Source organism: Copidosoma floridanum, unplaced genomic scaffold, assembly GCF_036245765.1.
Source record: "Copidosoma floridanum isolate Cflo_tuat_1 unplaced genomic scaffold, Cflo_Japanese_pri ptg000005l, whole genome shotgun sequence".
NCBI classification, from domain to species: domain Eukaryota; kingdom Metazoa; phylum Arthropoda; class Insecta; order Hymenoptera; family Encyrtidae; genus Copidosoma; species Copidosoma floridanum.
In genome coordinates, this window is record NW_028321882.1 from 13,184,235 (window position 1) to 13,200,483 (window position 16,249).

At 43.9% G+C, this 16,249-nt stretch overlaps 1 protein-coding gene across 1 annotated transcript; it reads left to right on the forward strand.

The window, feature by feature from the left end:
• The first annotated feature begins 8,615 nt into the window (after positions 1-8,615).
• Positions 8,616-9,693, forward strand: LOC149375694 (uncharacterized). Its single transcript, XM_089598124.1, has 2 exons — positions 8,616-9,384; positions 9,428-9,693. Exons 1-2 carry the CDS (start codon positions 8,616-8,618, stop codon positions 9,691-9,693), a joined length of 1,035 nt encoding a protein of 344 aa, XP_089454250.1.
• Positions 9,694-16,249: the final 6,556 nt, after the last annotated feature.

Below are 16,249 nucleotides of genomic sequence, written 5' to 3' on the forward strand. Positions count from 1 at the left end.
TGTTGCACACTTTCTTCTCCCTCCATACTGGCTACGTAAAAACTTGGTGAGAAATGACAACATACGTGAAGTTGGTCAAGTTGTATGAAATACTGAAATTCGTAAAAAGAGTATTGAATTTAAGAGCTAATTTAATGTGAAGAAGTTTAATTGATTTAAAAAAAGTGCTTTATTTATTTTTTTGGTTAGATATTTTGAAATGAATATTGGTTATGATCAGTATTACACTAAAGTAATATAAAACTCTATTATTATTACCACACACAAGCTTCATATAATGTATTAAAACATTACTACTACTCATATCCATCATAGATGTAAATTTCATACTATCCTTATGGATCACTATATAAAATAATTATTGTAATATCAAATGAGTAGTACCAAAATAGCCCATGAACAAGATAATTTCTCTAAATCTATGAAAAAATTTTTATTGGTTTTTGTTAATCATGAATATCGTTAAATAAAAATTTTCACAAATCAATTGCCTAAGAAGATGTTAGCTCATAGATACGCAATAACCTAATCTTTTATTAATTTTTAATCTAGTCACTAAATTTTTCATCAAATAATTTAAACCTCTAATTAGAAAATTTAATTTTTTTGACTTTTAAAAACACAAATTGTTATTTTTTAGAAAGTTATGATTAAAATCCGTCGAAATTGTATATAAGTACATAAAATATATTTGTAATGTCGACAGCTACGTTGGAGACTACAACAAAACTTTTAGGGACAAATTTGTTTGACAATTTTTTATTAAAATTTTTAAGTAGTTTTAAACCAATTTATAAAGAAAAATAGAGATGGCTTACTTTTTATAACAATGTACAAAAATGGCAGACAATAAGCTGTCACCAGCATGCAGCAAACAATCTCACCCAATACAGGTGCTGCTTTTTGCAGTTGTCAATAAAGTTATAAATAGTTCTCTTTTGAAACTGTTTTTTACACAATAAAGTAAAAACTTTCAGAAAAACTTGTCAAAGTCGTAGGAAGTAAGTATGTCTTTAAAAGCTTTGTCAAACCAAAACATTCCAACTAACTTTTTTGTTGAAAATTATAAGTTTCGTAGCTCATACAGTATCTGTTACTAATTAAGTATTTAATAAGAATTATAAGTTTGACATATTTGTATGTGCTTTCCTAGCAACGCTGAGGTATTTCTCGTGTTTTTACCTTTATTTCCTATGGCACACAGTGGCACAGTGGTTAAGGCCACAGTTCTATCTCAAAGGCTTGTTTGTGCACGCCTCCGATTTTAAGACACAGCCTCTACTTACTTGGTCTGCAGTTCTAAGAAAGTAATCTCTCATATGGCTTTTTGTAACTATGGTTTAATGGTCACGGGGACGTATAAAATATAAATCTTAATTTTTGTGTAAGTTTTTGGTTCACAAAAATACTGAGCCAATTCTTCATTATACTAATGATGATAACACTTACATGCGTAATAACACAGTAATACACAACTAAATAGAACTTGTATGAAGACCTGAAATGTCTGTAAAATGTTGGGAAAGCAGAAAAAACTTCAAATAAATTTTATCTATTTTAGCTTTCTGACATTTTAAATTAATCTTAATTGCTAGTTAGTATAGAAAAATATAAGAATCAATACTATGTACCACTAGCAATACATTTATCTTCAACTTATTAATTTTAAACCTAAAAAGTGAGAAAGAAAAACATTTAACGTAAATAATTCCAAACATTGTTATACCTGAATAAGTTGATGTTGTTAGTGTGCGACAATATTTAGTTGGTACGTCGACTTGATAAATTGTTTTAGTTCAAAGGGTCTGTCATACGTTTCGTAGTACGAAAATGTTGACGTTAATTATTATTATTATTTCCATGAACAATTCATTAATATAATTTCACTTGTTGTGAAGATGATAAGTACTTCAAGCAAACTTTAAACAGTTTTTATTTAAAAAAAAATTAATTACTAGAAGTTTTAGAAAAAGTTTCTCAAAGTTTCTCAAAGTATATACCACTACCGCCAATTCTATATTAATAATGCTAGTGACGGTTGAAAACATGTATTTTAAATGTAAGTTTGTCTGAAGGTTCTTGTTTTTTCCACAATGACCACAATGTCAATAGTGTAAATTGTCAGTTAATTAATTAATACTAACAAAATTGTCATGCAATTGTGTATAAAAAAATATTTTACCGACACAAATAAAATTATCTTTTATTTGGGATTTTTTTTAGATGTGACAAATATTATGTTTTATCTTTAAAAAAAAACTTTTGTTTGATAACATATGACAGAAGTTTAAGAAATACACTTTTTATAGATATTGCTCTTGAACATCTATAGTTATAATCTTTATGTGGATGGATGTTTATTGATTTAAAAATCTATATGCTTTAGTATGAGTAGTAGTAGGAGGACAAGCGTAGCTTAATTGGCTGGTAACTCAACAAAATGAGCTCATTAGGAGGCTTATTTGGAATGCAGTTTTCTAAGGGTAATCATTTAGTTTATTTGATCAGTATGGTAATGAAAAGCTCATCCATAAATTTTCTGTCAGTATATATAAGTGTCACACTCTTGAATAACGCTCCTATGCCAAAAAAAAGGCTTTTAAAAACATACCCCAAAGGTAATGAAAACTGGTTATGGTTAGTAAAATTCTTTTATAAATGCACGGTTCCATTGTTACCTTAATTAATTATTAAAATCAACTAATGCTTATAAATTATTAAAATGCCGTTTTAAAAATTTTTGAAATTTTATTAGTGTTCTATTTCCTCAATTATTTTTCTGAAGACTAAAAATTCAAAGGAAATATGCATTACAAAAAGAGAAAAATACAAAACTTTCTTAAAAAAAAGTGTGCTCCAAGTTTTCAAAAATTATGTATTCCTTCACAGAGAAAGTATCAAAAGCTTAATTTAATTTGACCTAGTTGAAATAATTAGGCTGGGCCAATCTAGAGTCTGTTTTGTAGTGATAACGTTTATTTTACTTATTTATATATGTGATATGTTCTGATAAACTTGTAGATTATAGACAAAAGGTTGTACTAAACAAAGATTCATAAGATATAAAAGTAAAAAAAAAGTTTGCTGTGCTGTACCCTCTAGTATATATCAGAGATATCACTCCAAAAAAATTTCCATGATAATTGGGATATCTGGTGATAACGTGAAAAGTAATGATCTTTTTGTATGCAACACTTCTATCATTAAGAAAAGGTCGAATTCTGTAAAAATTAAAACAGAAACTCTTAGCAAACTTTTTTGTATTTATCGTCATGGTATTGTATAAAAAAATTAAAGTTAAAATGCTTGAAGAGCTGCTGCATAATTGCTGAAACACTTCATTAGGATTTGCAGATTCAAGTCCATAGATACCGGTGACTTCAACTCCAAAGCCATCACTTTGGGGGAGCCGAGAACCAACTCCAGGGAGCAATCGGTGCTTGAGATGGCTGCAAGGCTAGATCTCATCGTCATGAACTCTGGTAGTTCAGCAACGTTCAGGCGACCCGGAAACCGGGGCACGATCATTGACCTTACACTAGCGTCGTCACAAATGGCGGCGTGGATGTCTGACTGGCAGGTTCTGGAGGACTGTATGGCTAGTTATCACCAATTTGTCAGCTTCATAATCAATGAGGAACATGGTGCAAACTTACGCGGAGTGCCTCGAGGGCGCGCAGCCGGGTGGAACGTGGCAAAGCTCAATCGAGATTTGTTGCGGGAAGCCATGGCAAGCGCGTCCCCTCCTGCCGATTTATCTAAGATTACCAATTCGGCAGAAGTCGAGGCTCTTGTGAAAGGTACTATGAGATGTGTCAAGGAGTGGTGTGACACATGTATGCCCAAAAGAACCGCCAGGCGAGGCCGGCGCTCGTGCTACTGGTGGACCGAAGAAATTGCCAACCTGCACAGGAAGGCACAGCGCCTACACCGTCTTGCACAGCGACACAGAAATAGCGAAGACGCGGAGAAGGCTGTTGCCGCGTACAGGAAAGCAAAAAGTACCCGAACGCGAGAGATCAAGGTGAGCAAGAACCGATGCTGGCGCGAACTCATCGCTAAAGAAGATAAAGATACGTGGGGCCTGGGCTACCAAATTGCGCTTAAAAGACTGCTCGGCTCAGACCTGGTGGCACCGATAAAGCTTCCGTCTTGAAGCGGGTGGTCTCTTGTCTCTTTTCAATGAATTGAGGTCAGTGGTATCGGGAAGGCCAGGCTGCAAGACCCCAGGTCCAGACGGGGTGCCGTCCAAAGTTCTCAAGGTCATAGTCGCGGAAAAATCACACGTGTTGCTGGACATGTTTAATGCGTCCTTGCGCAACGGATTGTTCAGTGAGTGGTGAAAGATTCAAAAGCTTATCCTTCTGGACAAGGGTAAACCACCCCCTTTGGTCCCGTCGTCGCTCTGACCTCTGTTCCTACTGGATAATGCTGGAAGAATGCTTGAGAGGCTGGCACGAACTCGTCTGAAGGTGAAAACAGTCTCTCGGACAATCAGTACGGGTTTCGAGGGGGACGATCTACGGTCATGGCTGTGGCTGAGGTCCTTGAGTCGGTGAGAGAGGCATGGAAGCCCTAACAGAAGACGAGAAGCGCCTGTGTTCTGGTGACTCTCGACGTTAGAAACGCTTTTAACTCGGCCGAATGGTCCGACATAATGAGGGTTTTAAGGCACCAGAATGTATCGGAACATTTAAGAAAGATACTGGATAGCTATCTTCAGGATCGCGTACTCCGGTACGACACGAAGGATAAACTAAGAGAGAGGCGCCTGACGTCGGGAATCGCACAGGGCTCTGCTCTTGGCCCTGACTTATGGAATCTGATCTACGATGAGCTTTCGCGATTTGAAATGATTTTCGGGGGTCAAGCTGATGGGTTTTGCTGATATTATAGCACTGCACGTCACAGTGAGATCCCGAGAGGAGGCCGAGCGCCAAATTTGGTGGGTAGTCGCGATAGTGTTAGAGTGGCTGTGGAATCACGTTTTTGTACTTCCGATAGACAAGACGGAGATGGTAGTCCTTACCAAGAAAAGGTGGTTCAGGGGGGCTTTGGCCCTAGCATTGCGGGTGAGGCAATCTGCGCAAGCCCAGTTGTGCGCTACCTGGGGGTGTGGGTTGAATCCCGGCTCACCTTCTGGGAGAACATCAAGAGAGCAGCTGACAAAGCCGCCGAGGTTTCAGGAGCGCTTACACGGTTAATGCCGAATGTTGGGTGCCCACGAGAGGCCAAAAGACGGCTTGTGGCGTTGGTCTCCACTCTGTTGGCGATACTGCTGTATGGCGTGGAGTTGTGGGCAGATGCGGTTGCGAGACGGGATGTCCGAGAGTGCCTCATTTCGGTGCAGCGCATTGGATCTCTAAATATCGCTTCCGCCTACCACGCAATTTCTTCTGCTGCTGTTACGGTGATAGCACGAGCGATCCCAATCGTGTTGCTTTCACTGAAGTGGCGAAGAAAATACCTGGGCTCTGGTGACGAAAATGATTGCAACAGGCAGGGGAAAGCGTTGACAAAGTGGCGACAGAAGTGAAAACAGGCTAGTGTGGGTAGATGGATGCCCCACTGATCCTGAACCTGTGACCATAAGTGGAGAGAGGGCATGGAGAGGTGAATTGTGACATAACTTAGTTCCTCTCTGGGCATGGTAAGTTCGATGCCTATCTCCATCGCGTGGCAGTGAAAGCATCTCCCAGAGGTTTTTACTGCACCACGGTGGTTATTACCATTGAACACACGTTTTTTTGTGTGCGAAAGATGGCACCGTGAGCAACAGCAACTAGTAGACAAGTTCAGCTTGACATCCACTCCCAAAAACATCATCTCTAAAATGCTTCACACCGAAAAGAAATGGAGGGTGGTAGTCGTTTACGTTGGGTCAGTAGTTCGTCGAAGGAAGGAAGAGAAGAAAGCCGCCACGCAAGACGCCAAGGCTGCCCTTTAGGTGGCAGCATGTAAGAGTAACAAATGTTGTAGAGCTAGAGAACAGGTGCCAATCCTTAGGGACCCCAAATCCTTTTTAGGACTCCAGAGGATTGGCATCTCTAGTAAATGGTGGTGAGTCAGCTCGTTAATGCTGCGAGACGCGATGGTCTCCCTGGTGGCTCCACCCTGAAGTAATGCTAACACGCTTCCAAAATGGATCTAAAGCCACGCGGCATGGGGAGGTAGGGGTTTAGTGGGTATGGGTGGTCTAATAAAAAAAATCCACCGAGTCCCACGCTATCGCTGTCCCTGTGGTGTGCCTCAATGCATTTTCCCTCCCTGTACAAAAAAAAGCTATTATTACTACTATTACTCTGACTAATCCTACTACTTCTACTGTTACTATTTCTACTACTACTACTACTACTACTACTACTACTACTACTACTACTACTACTACTACTACTACTACTACTACTACCACTACTACTACTACTACTACTACTACTACTACCACTACTACTACTACTACTACTACTACTACTACTACTACTACTACTACCACTATTACTACTACTACTACTACTACTTTTACTACTCCCAGGTGGGGTTTTCGCTAGTTTCTCCATACCGGGCGCTTCCCCGGTTGGCGGATAGGGGCATCCTCTTAAAAAATGAGGTGACGATAGGCAGCTGGGGAGGCTTTCTGTGGTGGTGGTGGGGGGCGTGGATCGGGAGGTAAGTGTGGCGTTGGCGTGTGTATCTGCGGTGGTGTGGACGGGGGACTAGTGCCCCATGTCTCCATCGGTGTTGATGCTTGGGCCGGCTCTGCTTGTGCTCCTTATTTTTCGCTTTTTGCTGCTTCCGTGGGTGGCACTCCATTGCTTGATGTGGGCCAACAAAAACTAACACCCATCGTGTATAGAAGTTAGTGGCGGTTAAAGAATTCTTCTGAGATACATGCATCACACACTTTCACTAAACAAACACAGGAACACTTACGGATTGTTCTGGGTTGCGTGTGGTGGATCCTTTTCCGGGCTTGCGTTGGAGGCCTGGCGGCGGGTGAAGCCGGACGATGAGGCCAAGGTAAGTATAGGTGATTGACATCTGATATTTCTGTACGCCTCATAAACAAAAAGGACGTGGTGGGCCGACTAATCTAGTCTTACTACTAAGAAGGCTAAATGGCGGCACCTTAGTGCCTTATGCCAGCCCATTTTGTAGGGTTGTCTGCATGGTTCTGGGACTGTTCACCTGCCACTAGTCTCGCTAGGATGACCGTAGAGTTTCAACATACACATACATTACACGAACACCATTCTCAGACTACTTCTCTCCCTAAACCGAAGGTGTCGTGCGGACCGTGCCGAAAGGTCAGTTGGCTACCGGGGTACTGGCGGTCTCAAACGGTGCCTTGTGGATACCTGGTGACCTCCACGATTATCCAGTCTTACCGGCACATGTGGGGCTTTGTGTCGGTGGACTTTTATTTCCCTAGCTACTCGTGGGAACAAAAATGAAGGCTACAATTTCAAGGGTTTTGGGAAAAAAGGGAGTTTAAGTGGAGGCCCCACCTCTCTTTTCGACTCCTTCAGGGGAGAAGAAGAGGGAGGATGTGAGGAGCTCTCCAAGTCCCACTGTCCTGGCACGACCGCCAAAAAAAAAAAGCGGTGGTTGGAGTCCAGTCCGGATGAAAAGGGACGAACCCCGCCCGCAAAGAAAGAAAATGGAGACGGTAATCCTCCTGATCAAAGGGAGTGAAAGACCTTCTCCAAAAAAAACGGAAAAAAAAGATGGAGAAAGAGGAGGGCGCCGACCCAAGAAAAACTATGGGGGGGTGCCCACCTCTAGGAAACGCTGGGAATCTGCGTCGGAGGGCCAGGCCAGAGGCAATCCTCATTAAGCCAGCAGAGGGAAAAAAGTATGCCGAAGTCCTGGCCCAGATGAAAAGGGTGAGCCTAGACGAGATCGTGGTGGGGGTGGCATCAGTCAGGGAGACGAGGATGGGTAGTCCTCGTCGACCTGCGGAATGCCAAAGCTGAGCACCGTGATGCTTTCACGGCAGCGTTAAAAAGCGCTGTGGCGGATGCTGGTGGCGTTTGCACCCTCGTCCAGAGTCTCGCCTAGGAGATCCGAGACGTTGACCCGACGGTGACCGAAGAGGAGATGAGGGAGGCGCTGAAAGGTCGTTTCGCCGCAGCTGCTCCACCAGAGATGGTCGTGCGGCTTTCGTCAAGAATGACCAGAGGTAATAGGGCTGCCTATATTGAGGCCCCTGCGTCTGCGACGGCGGTCCTCGACAAAATGGACCAATTGCGGCTGGGCTGGGTCAACTGCAGGATTCGACCCAGGACCAGAGCCGAGCGTTGCTACAGGTGCCTTGGGTTCGGCCACATCTCTATTTGGTGTGGCGGGCCTGATAGGACTGGGGCGTGCTTCAGGTGTGGCAAAAAGGGTCACGTGGCAAGGAGCTGCTCGCAAAAAGAAGTGAGCTGCTACCTGTGCGAGAACGTGAACCCGAGGCCAGATACGAGACATGTCGCTGGGTCTGCCAGGTGTGGAGCCCTACGGGTGGCTGTGGGAGTAGCTCCGAAGAAATGGCGCTGATCCTGTAGGTGAACCTTGATAGGACCGTGCTCGCGCATGATCTGCTGTGCCAGATTTTCCATGCCCGGCGTGCGGATATGCTCTTTATAAACGAGCCATCCCGCACATTACCAGGCCGAGGCTGGTACTGCGACAGGACAAGAGGGACAGCCATCCTGATTTGCAGCGACAAGTTCTCCGTATCCGATACTGGAGGTGATGACGTGTTCGTGTGGATCAGGTGTGGAAGTGCTTTCTATGTAAGTTGCTACATATCCCCTAACATTTCAAATGGTACCTTTGGAAAGCGGCTTGCTGAACTTGAGGATGCCGTTCGAGTGTGCAGGGAGAGTGGTGATGTAGTTCTGGCCGGCGACTTTAACTCCAAGGACGTCGCTTGGGGGGAGCCGAGAACCGACCCCAGAAGACGGGCGGTGCTAGAGATGGCTGCGAGGCTGGATCTCATCGTCATGAACTCTGGTGGTTCAGCAACGTTCAGGCGACCTGGTAGCCGGGGAACGATCATCGATCTCACGCAGGTGTCGTCAGTAATGGCGGCACGAGTGTCAGGCTGGCAGGTCCTGGAGGACTACATGGCCAGTTATCACCAGTATGTCAGCTTCGTGGTAAACGAGGATTGTGGTGCAGGCTCGCGAGATGTAATCCAAAGGCACAGTGCCAGGTGGAACGTGGCAAAACTCAACCAAGATTTGCTACTGGAAGCCATGGTTAGCGCACCTTCTCCAGCCAATTTAATTAAGATCACAAATCCAGAGAAGGCCGAGACACTCGTGAGCGGCACTACGAGACGGGTCAAGGAATGGTGCGACGCATGTATTCCTAAGAGGTCTGCCAAAAGAGGTCGACGTTCGTGCTACTGGTGGACCGGAGACATCGCTAACTTGCACAGAGAGGCGCAGCATCTACAGCGTCTTGCACAGCGACACAGAAATCGACACCACGACACCCATTCCTGAAACCATTATCTCTGAGATGCTCAGCAGCGATGAGAGGTGGACGGTAAATGATGGCTTTGTCAGAACAGTTTTCCGGCAGAAGAAAAAAGAGAAGAGCCGCCACACAGGTAGCGAGGGGCCCCTGAGTATTTTGATGCAGAGCCAAGCTGCGCTAAATATTGATTCTCATCAGCAAGTGAAAGCATACATAAAGCGCTAGAACACGCGTGCTGGTTCTCAGGGACCCCGAGTCCTGAAAAGGACTCGAAAGGACTGAAAAGGTCCTTGAGAGGATTGGCACCTCTAGCAACTGTTAGCGAGCTTGCTCGCTAATGCTGTGAGATACGATGATCTCCCTGGTGGCTCCACCCTGAAGTAATGCTAACGTGGTTTCAGGATAAAGCAAAAGCCACGTGGCATGGGGGGGGGGTTTAAGGGGTATAGTTGGTCAAATGAAAAAAATTCACTGAGTCCTACGCTACCACTGTTCCTGCGGTGTGCATAAATGCATTTCCTCTCCCAAAAAAAAAAAAAAAAAAAAAAAAAACTACTACTACTACTACTACTTCCGGGTAGGGTTTTCGCTAGTTTCTCCATACCAGGCGCTTCCCCCAGTGGCGAATAGGGGCATCTTCTAAAGACGTAAGGTGACGATGGGCAGCTGGGGTTGCTCTCTGTGGTAGTGGTCGGGGGCGTGGGTCGGGGGGCGTATGTGGCGTTGGCGTGTGTATCTGTGGTAATGTAGACGGTAGACTAGGGCCCCTTGTCTTAACTGGTGTGGATGCATGGGCCGGCCCTGCTTGTGCTCCTTGTTTTTCGCTTTCTGCCACCGTGGGTGGCACTCTATTGCTTGATGCGGGCCAACAAAAACTAGCACCCGTCGTGTATAGAAGTAAGCAGTGGTTAAAAACTTCTTCTTAGATACATGCACCACACTCTCACTAAAAAAAGACAGGGATACTTATGGATTATTCCAGATTGCGTGTGGTGGGTCCTTTCCTGTGCTTGCGTTGAAGGCCTGGCGGTGGGTGAAGCCGGACGATGAGGCCCAGGTAAACCTGGGTAACCACATGAAATATGGCTGGACGCCTTATAAACAAAAAAGACGTGTCGACTGACTAATCTAGGCTCACTAAAACAGAGAAGGCTATATGGCGGCACCTTAGTGCCTTACGCCAGCCCGTTTTGTTGAATTGTCTGCGTGGTCGTGGGACTGTACACCTGCCGCTTGTCTCGCTGGGATGACTGTTGTGTACCAACATATACATATATTACACACGAATACCATTCTTAGACTCGTAATTCAACGCGAGAGCAGTCTCCACGGGTGGCACTAAGGGAGAGTGGCAACGCCTGGACGGCCCGAGCAAGTAGCAGTCCTCTCTGGTAACATATAGGGTCGCTGCCCTAGTTTTAACCATTTCCAAATAATAATTTCTAGAAAAAAGGGTAGTACTGGCTGTCACGAGTCACTACGACACTTAAATAAGATGCCAATATGAAGAACGCCGATGTAAAACTTGTACCTCAGGTGGTTACCTCTCTAAAGAAGTCCACCGGCAGTTCCGATCCGGTAAAAGCCCGGGTGACTGTCGAAGGCCCCACAGATTCCATAGGAAACCACAAAGACGTGTCTTATAACTATAAGGAACTGCTTAATGTTCTATGGCATTTTTTAACGGACATAGAAGAAAGAGGAAGCCTGTCGAGCATAGGCAGAAGTGACACCGAGAACAGCATGGTGTCAGTATTTAGCCACCAGATCCAGGAGGAGTTTGCCTTTTTAAAAGAAAGTGGTGCTAAGCTCAGAGTAAATTGACAGCAAGTGGCTGATAAAGTCCAATTAGCAACGAAACATATTACAGAGACGCTATAATTAATCAGCGATAAGAACGTTAATACAGCGAACGCTGTCAAGAATGGGCTCAAAGCCGCACTTAAACATCTCCAAGAGGCAAAGGTGCTAAGAAAAGGCTTTCTTTAAAAAGAAGAAGTGTATGCAAGCACTTGAAAGTTGTCATTCGAATCCCTGAAGTGGAGAAAACAAAGGCGAGATAATTTTTTCAACGGCATGTACAGAAAAAAATCCTAAACACTGCCCTAAAGGAAATAGAACGAACTCAGAGGAACAGGAGCCCATCGTACAGCCTCGAGAAACGCCAGCAAATCATATGCCTCCAAAGAAATCGAAAACAGACAGTGGCAAACAAAAAGAAATTCTCTTAAATAAAAAAACAAGCCATAAGAGAAAAGTGGATGTGACAACAACAGTAGTAGTGAAGATGGCCAACGGGCAGACCATTGCAAAGGTGCTGAGGACGATGAAGGCGAACTTTGATCCTGATAAGGCTAATGTGGCAGTCCAAAATGTTGTCATTACAACAAAAGGAGATTTACTTGTTAAGGGCAAAGGTGTAGAAAATGCTACTGCATTCTCACAGCAAATTGAAGTCGGTAGCTGGACAGGGTACTGTCAAAATGAGCAACAGGAAAGTGACAATGGAGGTCCGAGACTTGGATGCCATTGTAGAGGAAGATAAGGTCAAAGAGGCTTTTGCTAGGACTTTTGTACATCAGAGCCAGGAGCCAGAAGTAGCTCTCTTAAAGTCAAATGCCAGAGGATAGAGGCTGGCTTTAATAAAGGTGGACGAAGCATCTGCCAGACAAGTAGATAAGGAAGGCAGGTTACGAGTTTGTTTTGTAAGCTGCCGAATTCGAAGAAGAATTAAAGTATCAAGATGTTACAAATGCCTGGGATATGAACACGTCTCAGGTAACAGTAAAAACGAAAACAGATTCGAGCTTTGCTTCCAGTGTGGAAGCTGAAACCACCGGAAGAAAGAGTGTCCAGGCCCAGCACGGTGCTTCCTTTGCCCAACAACGGACAACAAGCACGAAGCAGGCAGCGGGAGCTGATCTTTATTTAAAAGAGCCCTAAAAGAGGCCACGGATAAGGCCAAAGCCGGATCAAAATAAGGCAAAAAGGCTTTGAGTTGGAAGGCAGACGTGTGGGCCCATGCTGCGCTAGATACTTTTTACCTATCAGCAAGGAAAAGCATCGAGCTTATAGTGGTGCTTGCTAGGTTAGCGGCCTTCTATGGAGCGCTAGAAAAGGTGCTGGTCTTCGGGGACCCCGAGTCCGTTTCAGGGCTTGAGATCAACAGCATCTCTAGTTGGATGCGAGTTCGCTCGTTAATGCTGTTAGACGCGATGGTCTCCCTGGTGGCTTCACCCTAAAGTAATGCTTACGCGGTTCTTGTGTGGATCAAAAGCCACGAGGCATGGGGGGCTTAGTTGGTATGGTAGGTCTACTGAAAAAAAAATTCACTGAGTCTTACACTACACCTGTCCCTGCGGGGTTGCCTTAATGCATTACTTCTGCTTCCACAAAAATAAAAAAATAAAAACTAGTACTATCACTGCTAATATTAATTCTTCTTTCACTACCACTACTTTTAATACTTCTGCTTATGCTACTGCTACTGCTACTTCTTCTGCTACTGCTACAGCTACTGTTTCTCCTGGCCACCCTCTAGGGGCTGCAAGACTTTGTCGTTAGTAAGGGTGCCTGGTTTGGTATAAGCTAGTCTTTAAATAAATAGGTGATCATTTGTCTGAATGTGTGAGGGACTGGGTTACCCTAAAAACAAAAGAGAAAAATTAAAAGGGGGAGCTTTAAAAATTGAATGAAAGTATGAATGTTACATGCATGTAGGGACTAAAGCTGGAAGGAAGCTGTCTGGACCCCTGAATGAAAACCAGCCAACTTAGTGGGTCAGCAGGGACTAACCCCCTGTCCAAGCCACTAAGAGTGAGCCTGCTGTCTTGGTATGGTGATAACCTTGACGTTTCTTAACCACTTTCCATCCCATCGTGTATAGAAGTAAGCAGCGGTTACAACATTGTTTTCAGATACATGCATCACTCTCTCACTAAACGAATACAGGTATATTCACTAGTTGTTTTGGTTTGCGTGTGGTGGGATCTTTTTCTGGCTGGCGTGTGGGTCCTGACAGTGGATAAAGTCAGACGATGAGGCCCAGGTAAGTCTGATTAACCGAATCTTATATAGCTGCACGCCTTATAAATAAAAAAAGACATGGTATGCTGACTAATCTAAGCTTACTACCATGGAAGAGGCTACATGGCACCAACTTAAGTTCCTTTATACGCCAATTTGTTTGGACGGGTTGTGTGTGCCAGTCATGGGATTGACATACACTACACACATATACCACTTCCACACTTTCTCTACACAACGCCAAGGAAGTCTCTGCTGGTGAAACTAAGGAAGAGTGGCAACTCCTGGCTGGTCCAAGCAAGTAGCACCTATGTTTGGCAACGAAGAAGGCTGCAGCACTGGTTTTTACCCTTTCTAGACATTTATTTACTTAAAGTCATACGATGAGGCCCAGGTCAGTCTAAGTAACCGAATCTAATATAGCTGCATGCCTTATGAATAAAAAAAGACGTGGTGGGCTGAGTAATCTAGACTTACAACCTGTGAGGAGGTTACATGTTGGCACTTTTAGTGCTTTGTATACGCCAGCTCGTTTTGTCGGGTTGTTTGCGGCAGTCGTAGAATTTTATGTCTGCCGCCCGACTCGCTGGGATAACTGTAGTGTACGAACATATACATACACTAAACTCAATTACTATTTCTATTTTTTGTACACAATGCCAAGGCAATCTTCGTGAGTGAGACTAAGGGGCAGTGGTGACCCTCGGCTGGCGCTAACAAGTAGCGCCTATCTTCGGCAAATGGAGTAGGCTGCTGCGCTGTTTTTCACCCTTTTTAGACACTTATTTCTGAAAACAGGGAAAGTGTTGGCTTACATCGGTCAACATGATCTGGAGAGGAACTTAGAATAATGATTGTGAATGTTAAACTTCTCCCTGGTTGGTAACCTTTTTTAGGTAATCGCCTTCAGTTCCAATTCGGTGCAAGCCCGAGGGACTGCCACTGGCCCAACGGATTCATGGGGGGGGGCACAAAAACGTGTCTTATGGCCATCTTGGATTGACAAATATTTTATGGCCTGTTCTTACGTATACAGGACAAAGAGGAGGCCTTTCGGGCATAGGCAGTATCGTCAGTGAGGGCACCAACTTGCTGGTTTTTAGCAACAGAGCCAAGAGGAGCTTGACTTTTTTAAGAACACTGATGCTAAGCTTAGATCAAGGTGATGGCAGCAAATTAAGCAAGTTAAATCGGCAACAAAAGTTATTCAACAGACGCTTAACGTGATAAATGAAAAGTACGGGAACACGGCTAACGCTGTTAAAAACGGTCTTAAAGCTAAGCTTAAACACCTTGACGAAGCAGGGGTGATTAGACAAAGCTTTTCGCCTTAAGCATACGTGTTTACGAAGTTTTAGAGATATTCTTTTGAATCCCTGAAGTGAAGGGGATAAAGGCGAGATAATTTTCGATGTCATTTTCAGAAGAGAACCTTGAACACTTCCCTTAAGAAAATAAAACGGGTTAGAAGAAACAGGAGTCAATCAGATAGTCCTGAAAAATGCCAGCAAGCCATGTCTTAAAGAAAAAAAAAAAAAAAAAAAAAAAAAAAAAAAAAAAAAAAAAAAAAAAAAAAAAAAAAAAAAAAAAAAAAAAAAAAACAAGCAGAGGCCAACAAGAAAAGGTTCTCCTGAACGAAAAAAAAGACCAAAAGAAAAGAGTAGACCCAATGCCAATAGTACTGGTGAAGATGACCGAAGGGCAGACCCTTGCTTAGGTGCTGAAGACAATGAAGGCGAACTATGACCCTGACAAAGCCAATGCCGCAGTTGAAAGCGTTGTCACCACAAGGAAAGAAGACATACTTATAAAAGCCGAAGGTGTAGAAAATGCAATTGCATTCTCACACCAAGGCGTCACTAGCTGGTGGCTTCGAGTGCCTGGTCCTTTTTTTAGGAATGTGCACCTCGTTGGTCTCTTGGAACTCGTTAAAGTGAAGTGTTAGTAGCCAGACAGGGTACTGTCAAAGTAAACACTAAGACAGTGACACTAGACGTCTGACGCCTGGACGCTACAGTCGAGGGAGGTGACATTAAAAAGGCTTTTGTTAAGACTTTTGGACTGAATAGCCACGAGCCTGAAGTACCTCTCTCAAAACCAAATATACAAGGACAGATGCTGATATTTAAAACGGTAGACGAAGCGACTGCTAGACAAGTACAGAGTGAAGGCATGTTGAGAGTTGGCTTCGTAAGCTGCCAAATTTAATGAAGAATTGAAGTAATAAGATGCTACAAATGCCTAGGGTATAGAAATGTCTCAGACGTCTTTAAAGAAGTAGATAGGTCCAAGCTTTGCTTCCGGTGTGGAAGCTCAAACCACTAGAAAAAAGAATGTACAGGTCAAGCACGGACTTCTCTCTATCCAGCGTTAAACAACAAGCACAAAGGTGGAAGTTGGAGCTGCTCGCTGTTTAAGAAAGCGCTAGAAGAGGCCAGAAAGAAGATTTAAGCAGGACGCAGATTAATTCGGTACGCCTTGAGTAGAAAGGTAGGCTAATGTGGACCCACGCTGTGCTAAGTACTTGTAGCTATAAGCCAGGTAAAGCAACAAGCTCATAGTGGTGCTTGCTAAATAGGCAGTCTGCTGTGGAGCGCTAGATAAGGTGCTGATTTTTACGGACCCCGAGTCTTTTTCAGGACTCAAGAGGATTGGCCTCTTGTGATTGGTAGTGAGCTTGCTCGTAAATGCTGTGAAACGCGATGATCTTCCTAGTGGCTCCACTCTGCAGTAATGCTTACGCGATTTTGGGGTG

Bases quoted from the DNA above. Each gene is read 5' to 3' on its own strand.
- LOC149375694 (XM_089598124.1), top strand. From the start codon at position 8,616: ATGCTCTTTATAAACGAGCCATCCCGCACATTACCAGGCCGAGGCTGG. The intron at 9,385-9,427 runs GTTCGTGCTACT...TAACTTGCACAG, and splicing joins GTCTGCCAAAAGAGGTCGAC to AGAGGCGCAGCATCTACAGC.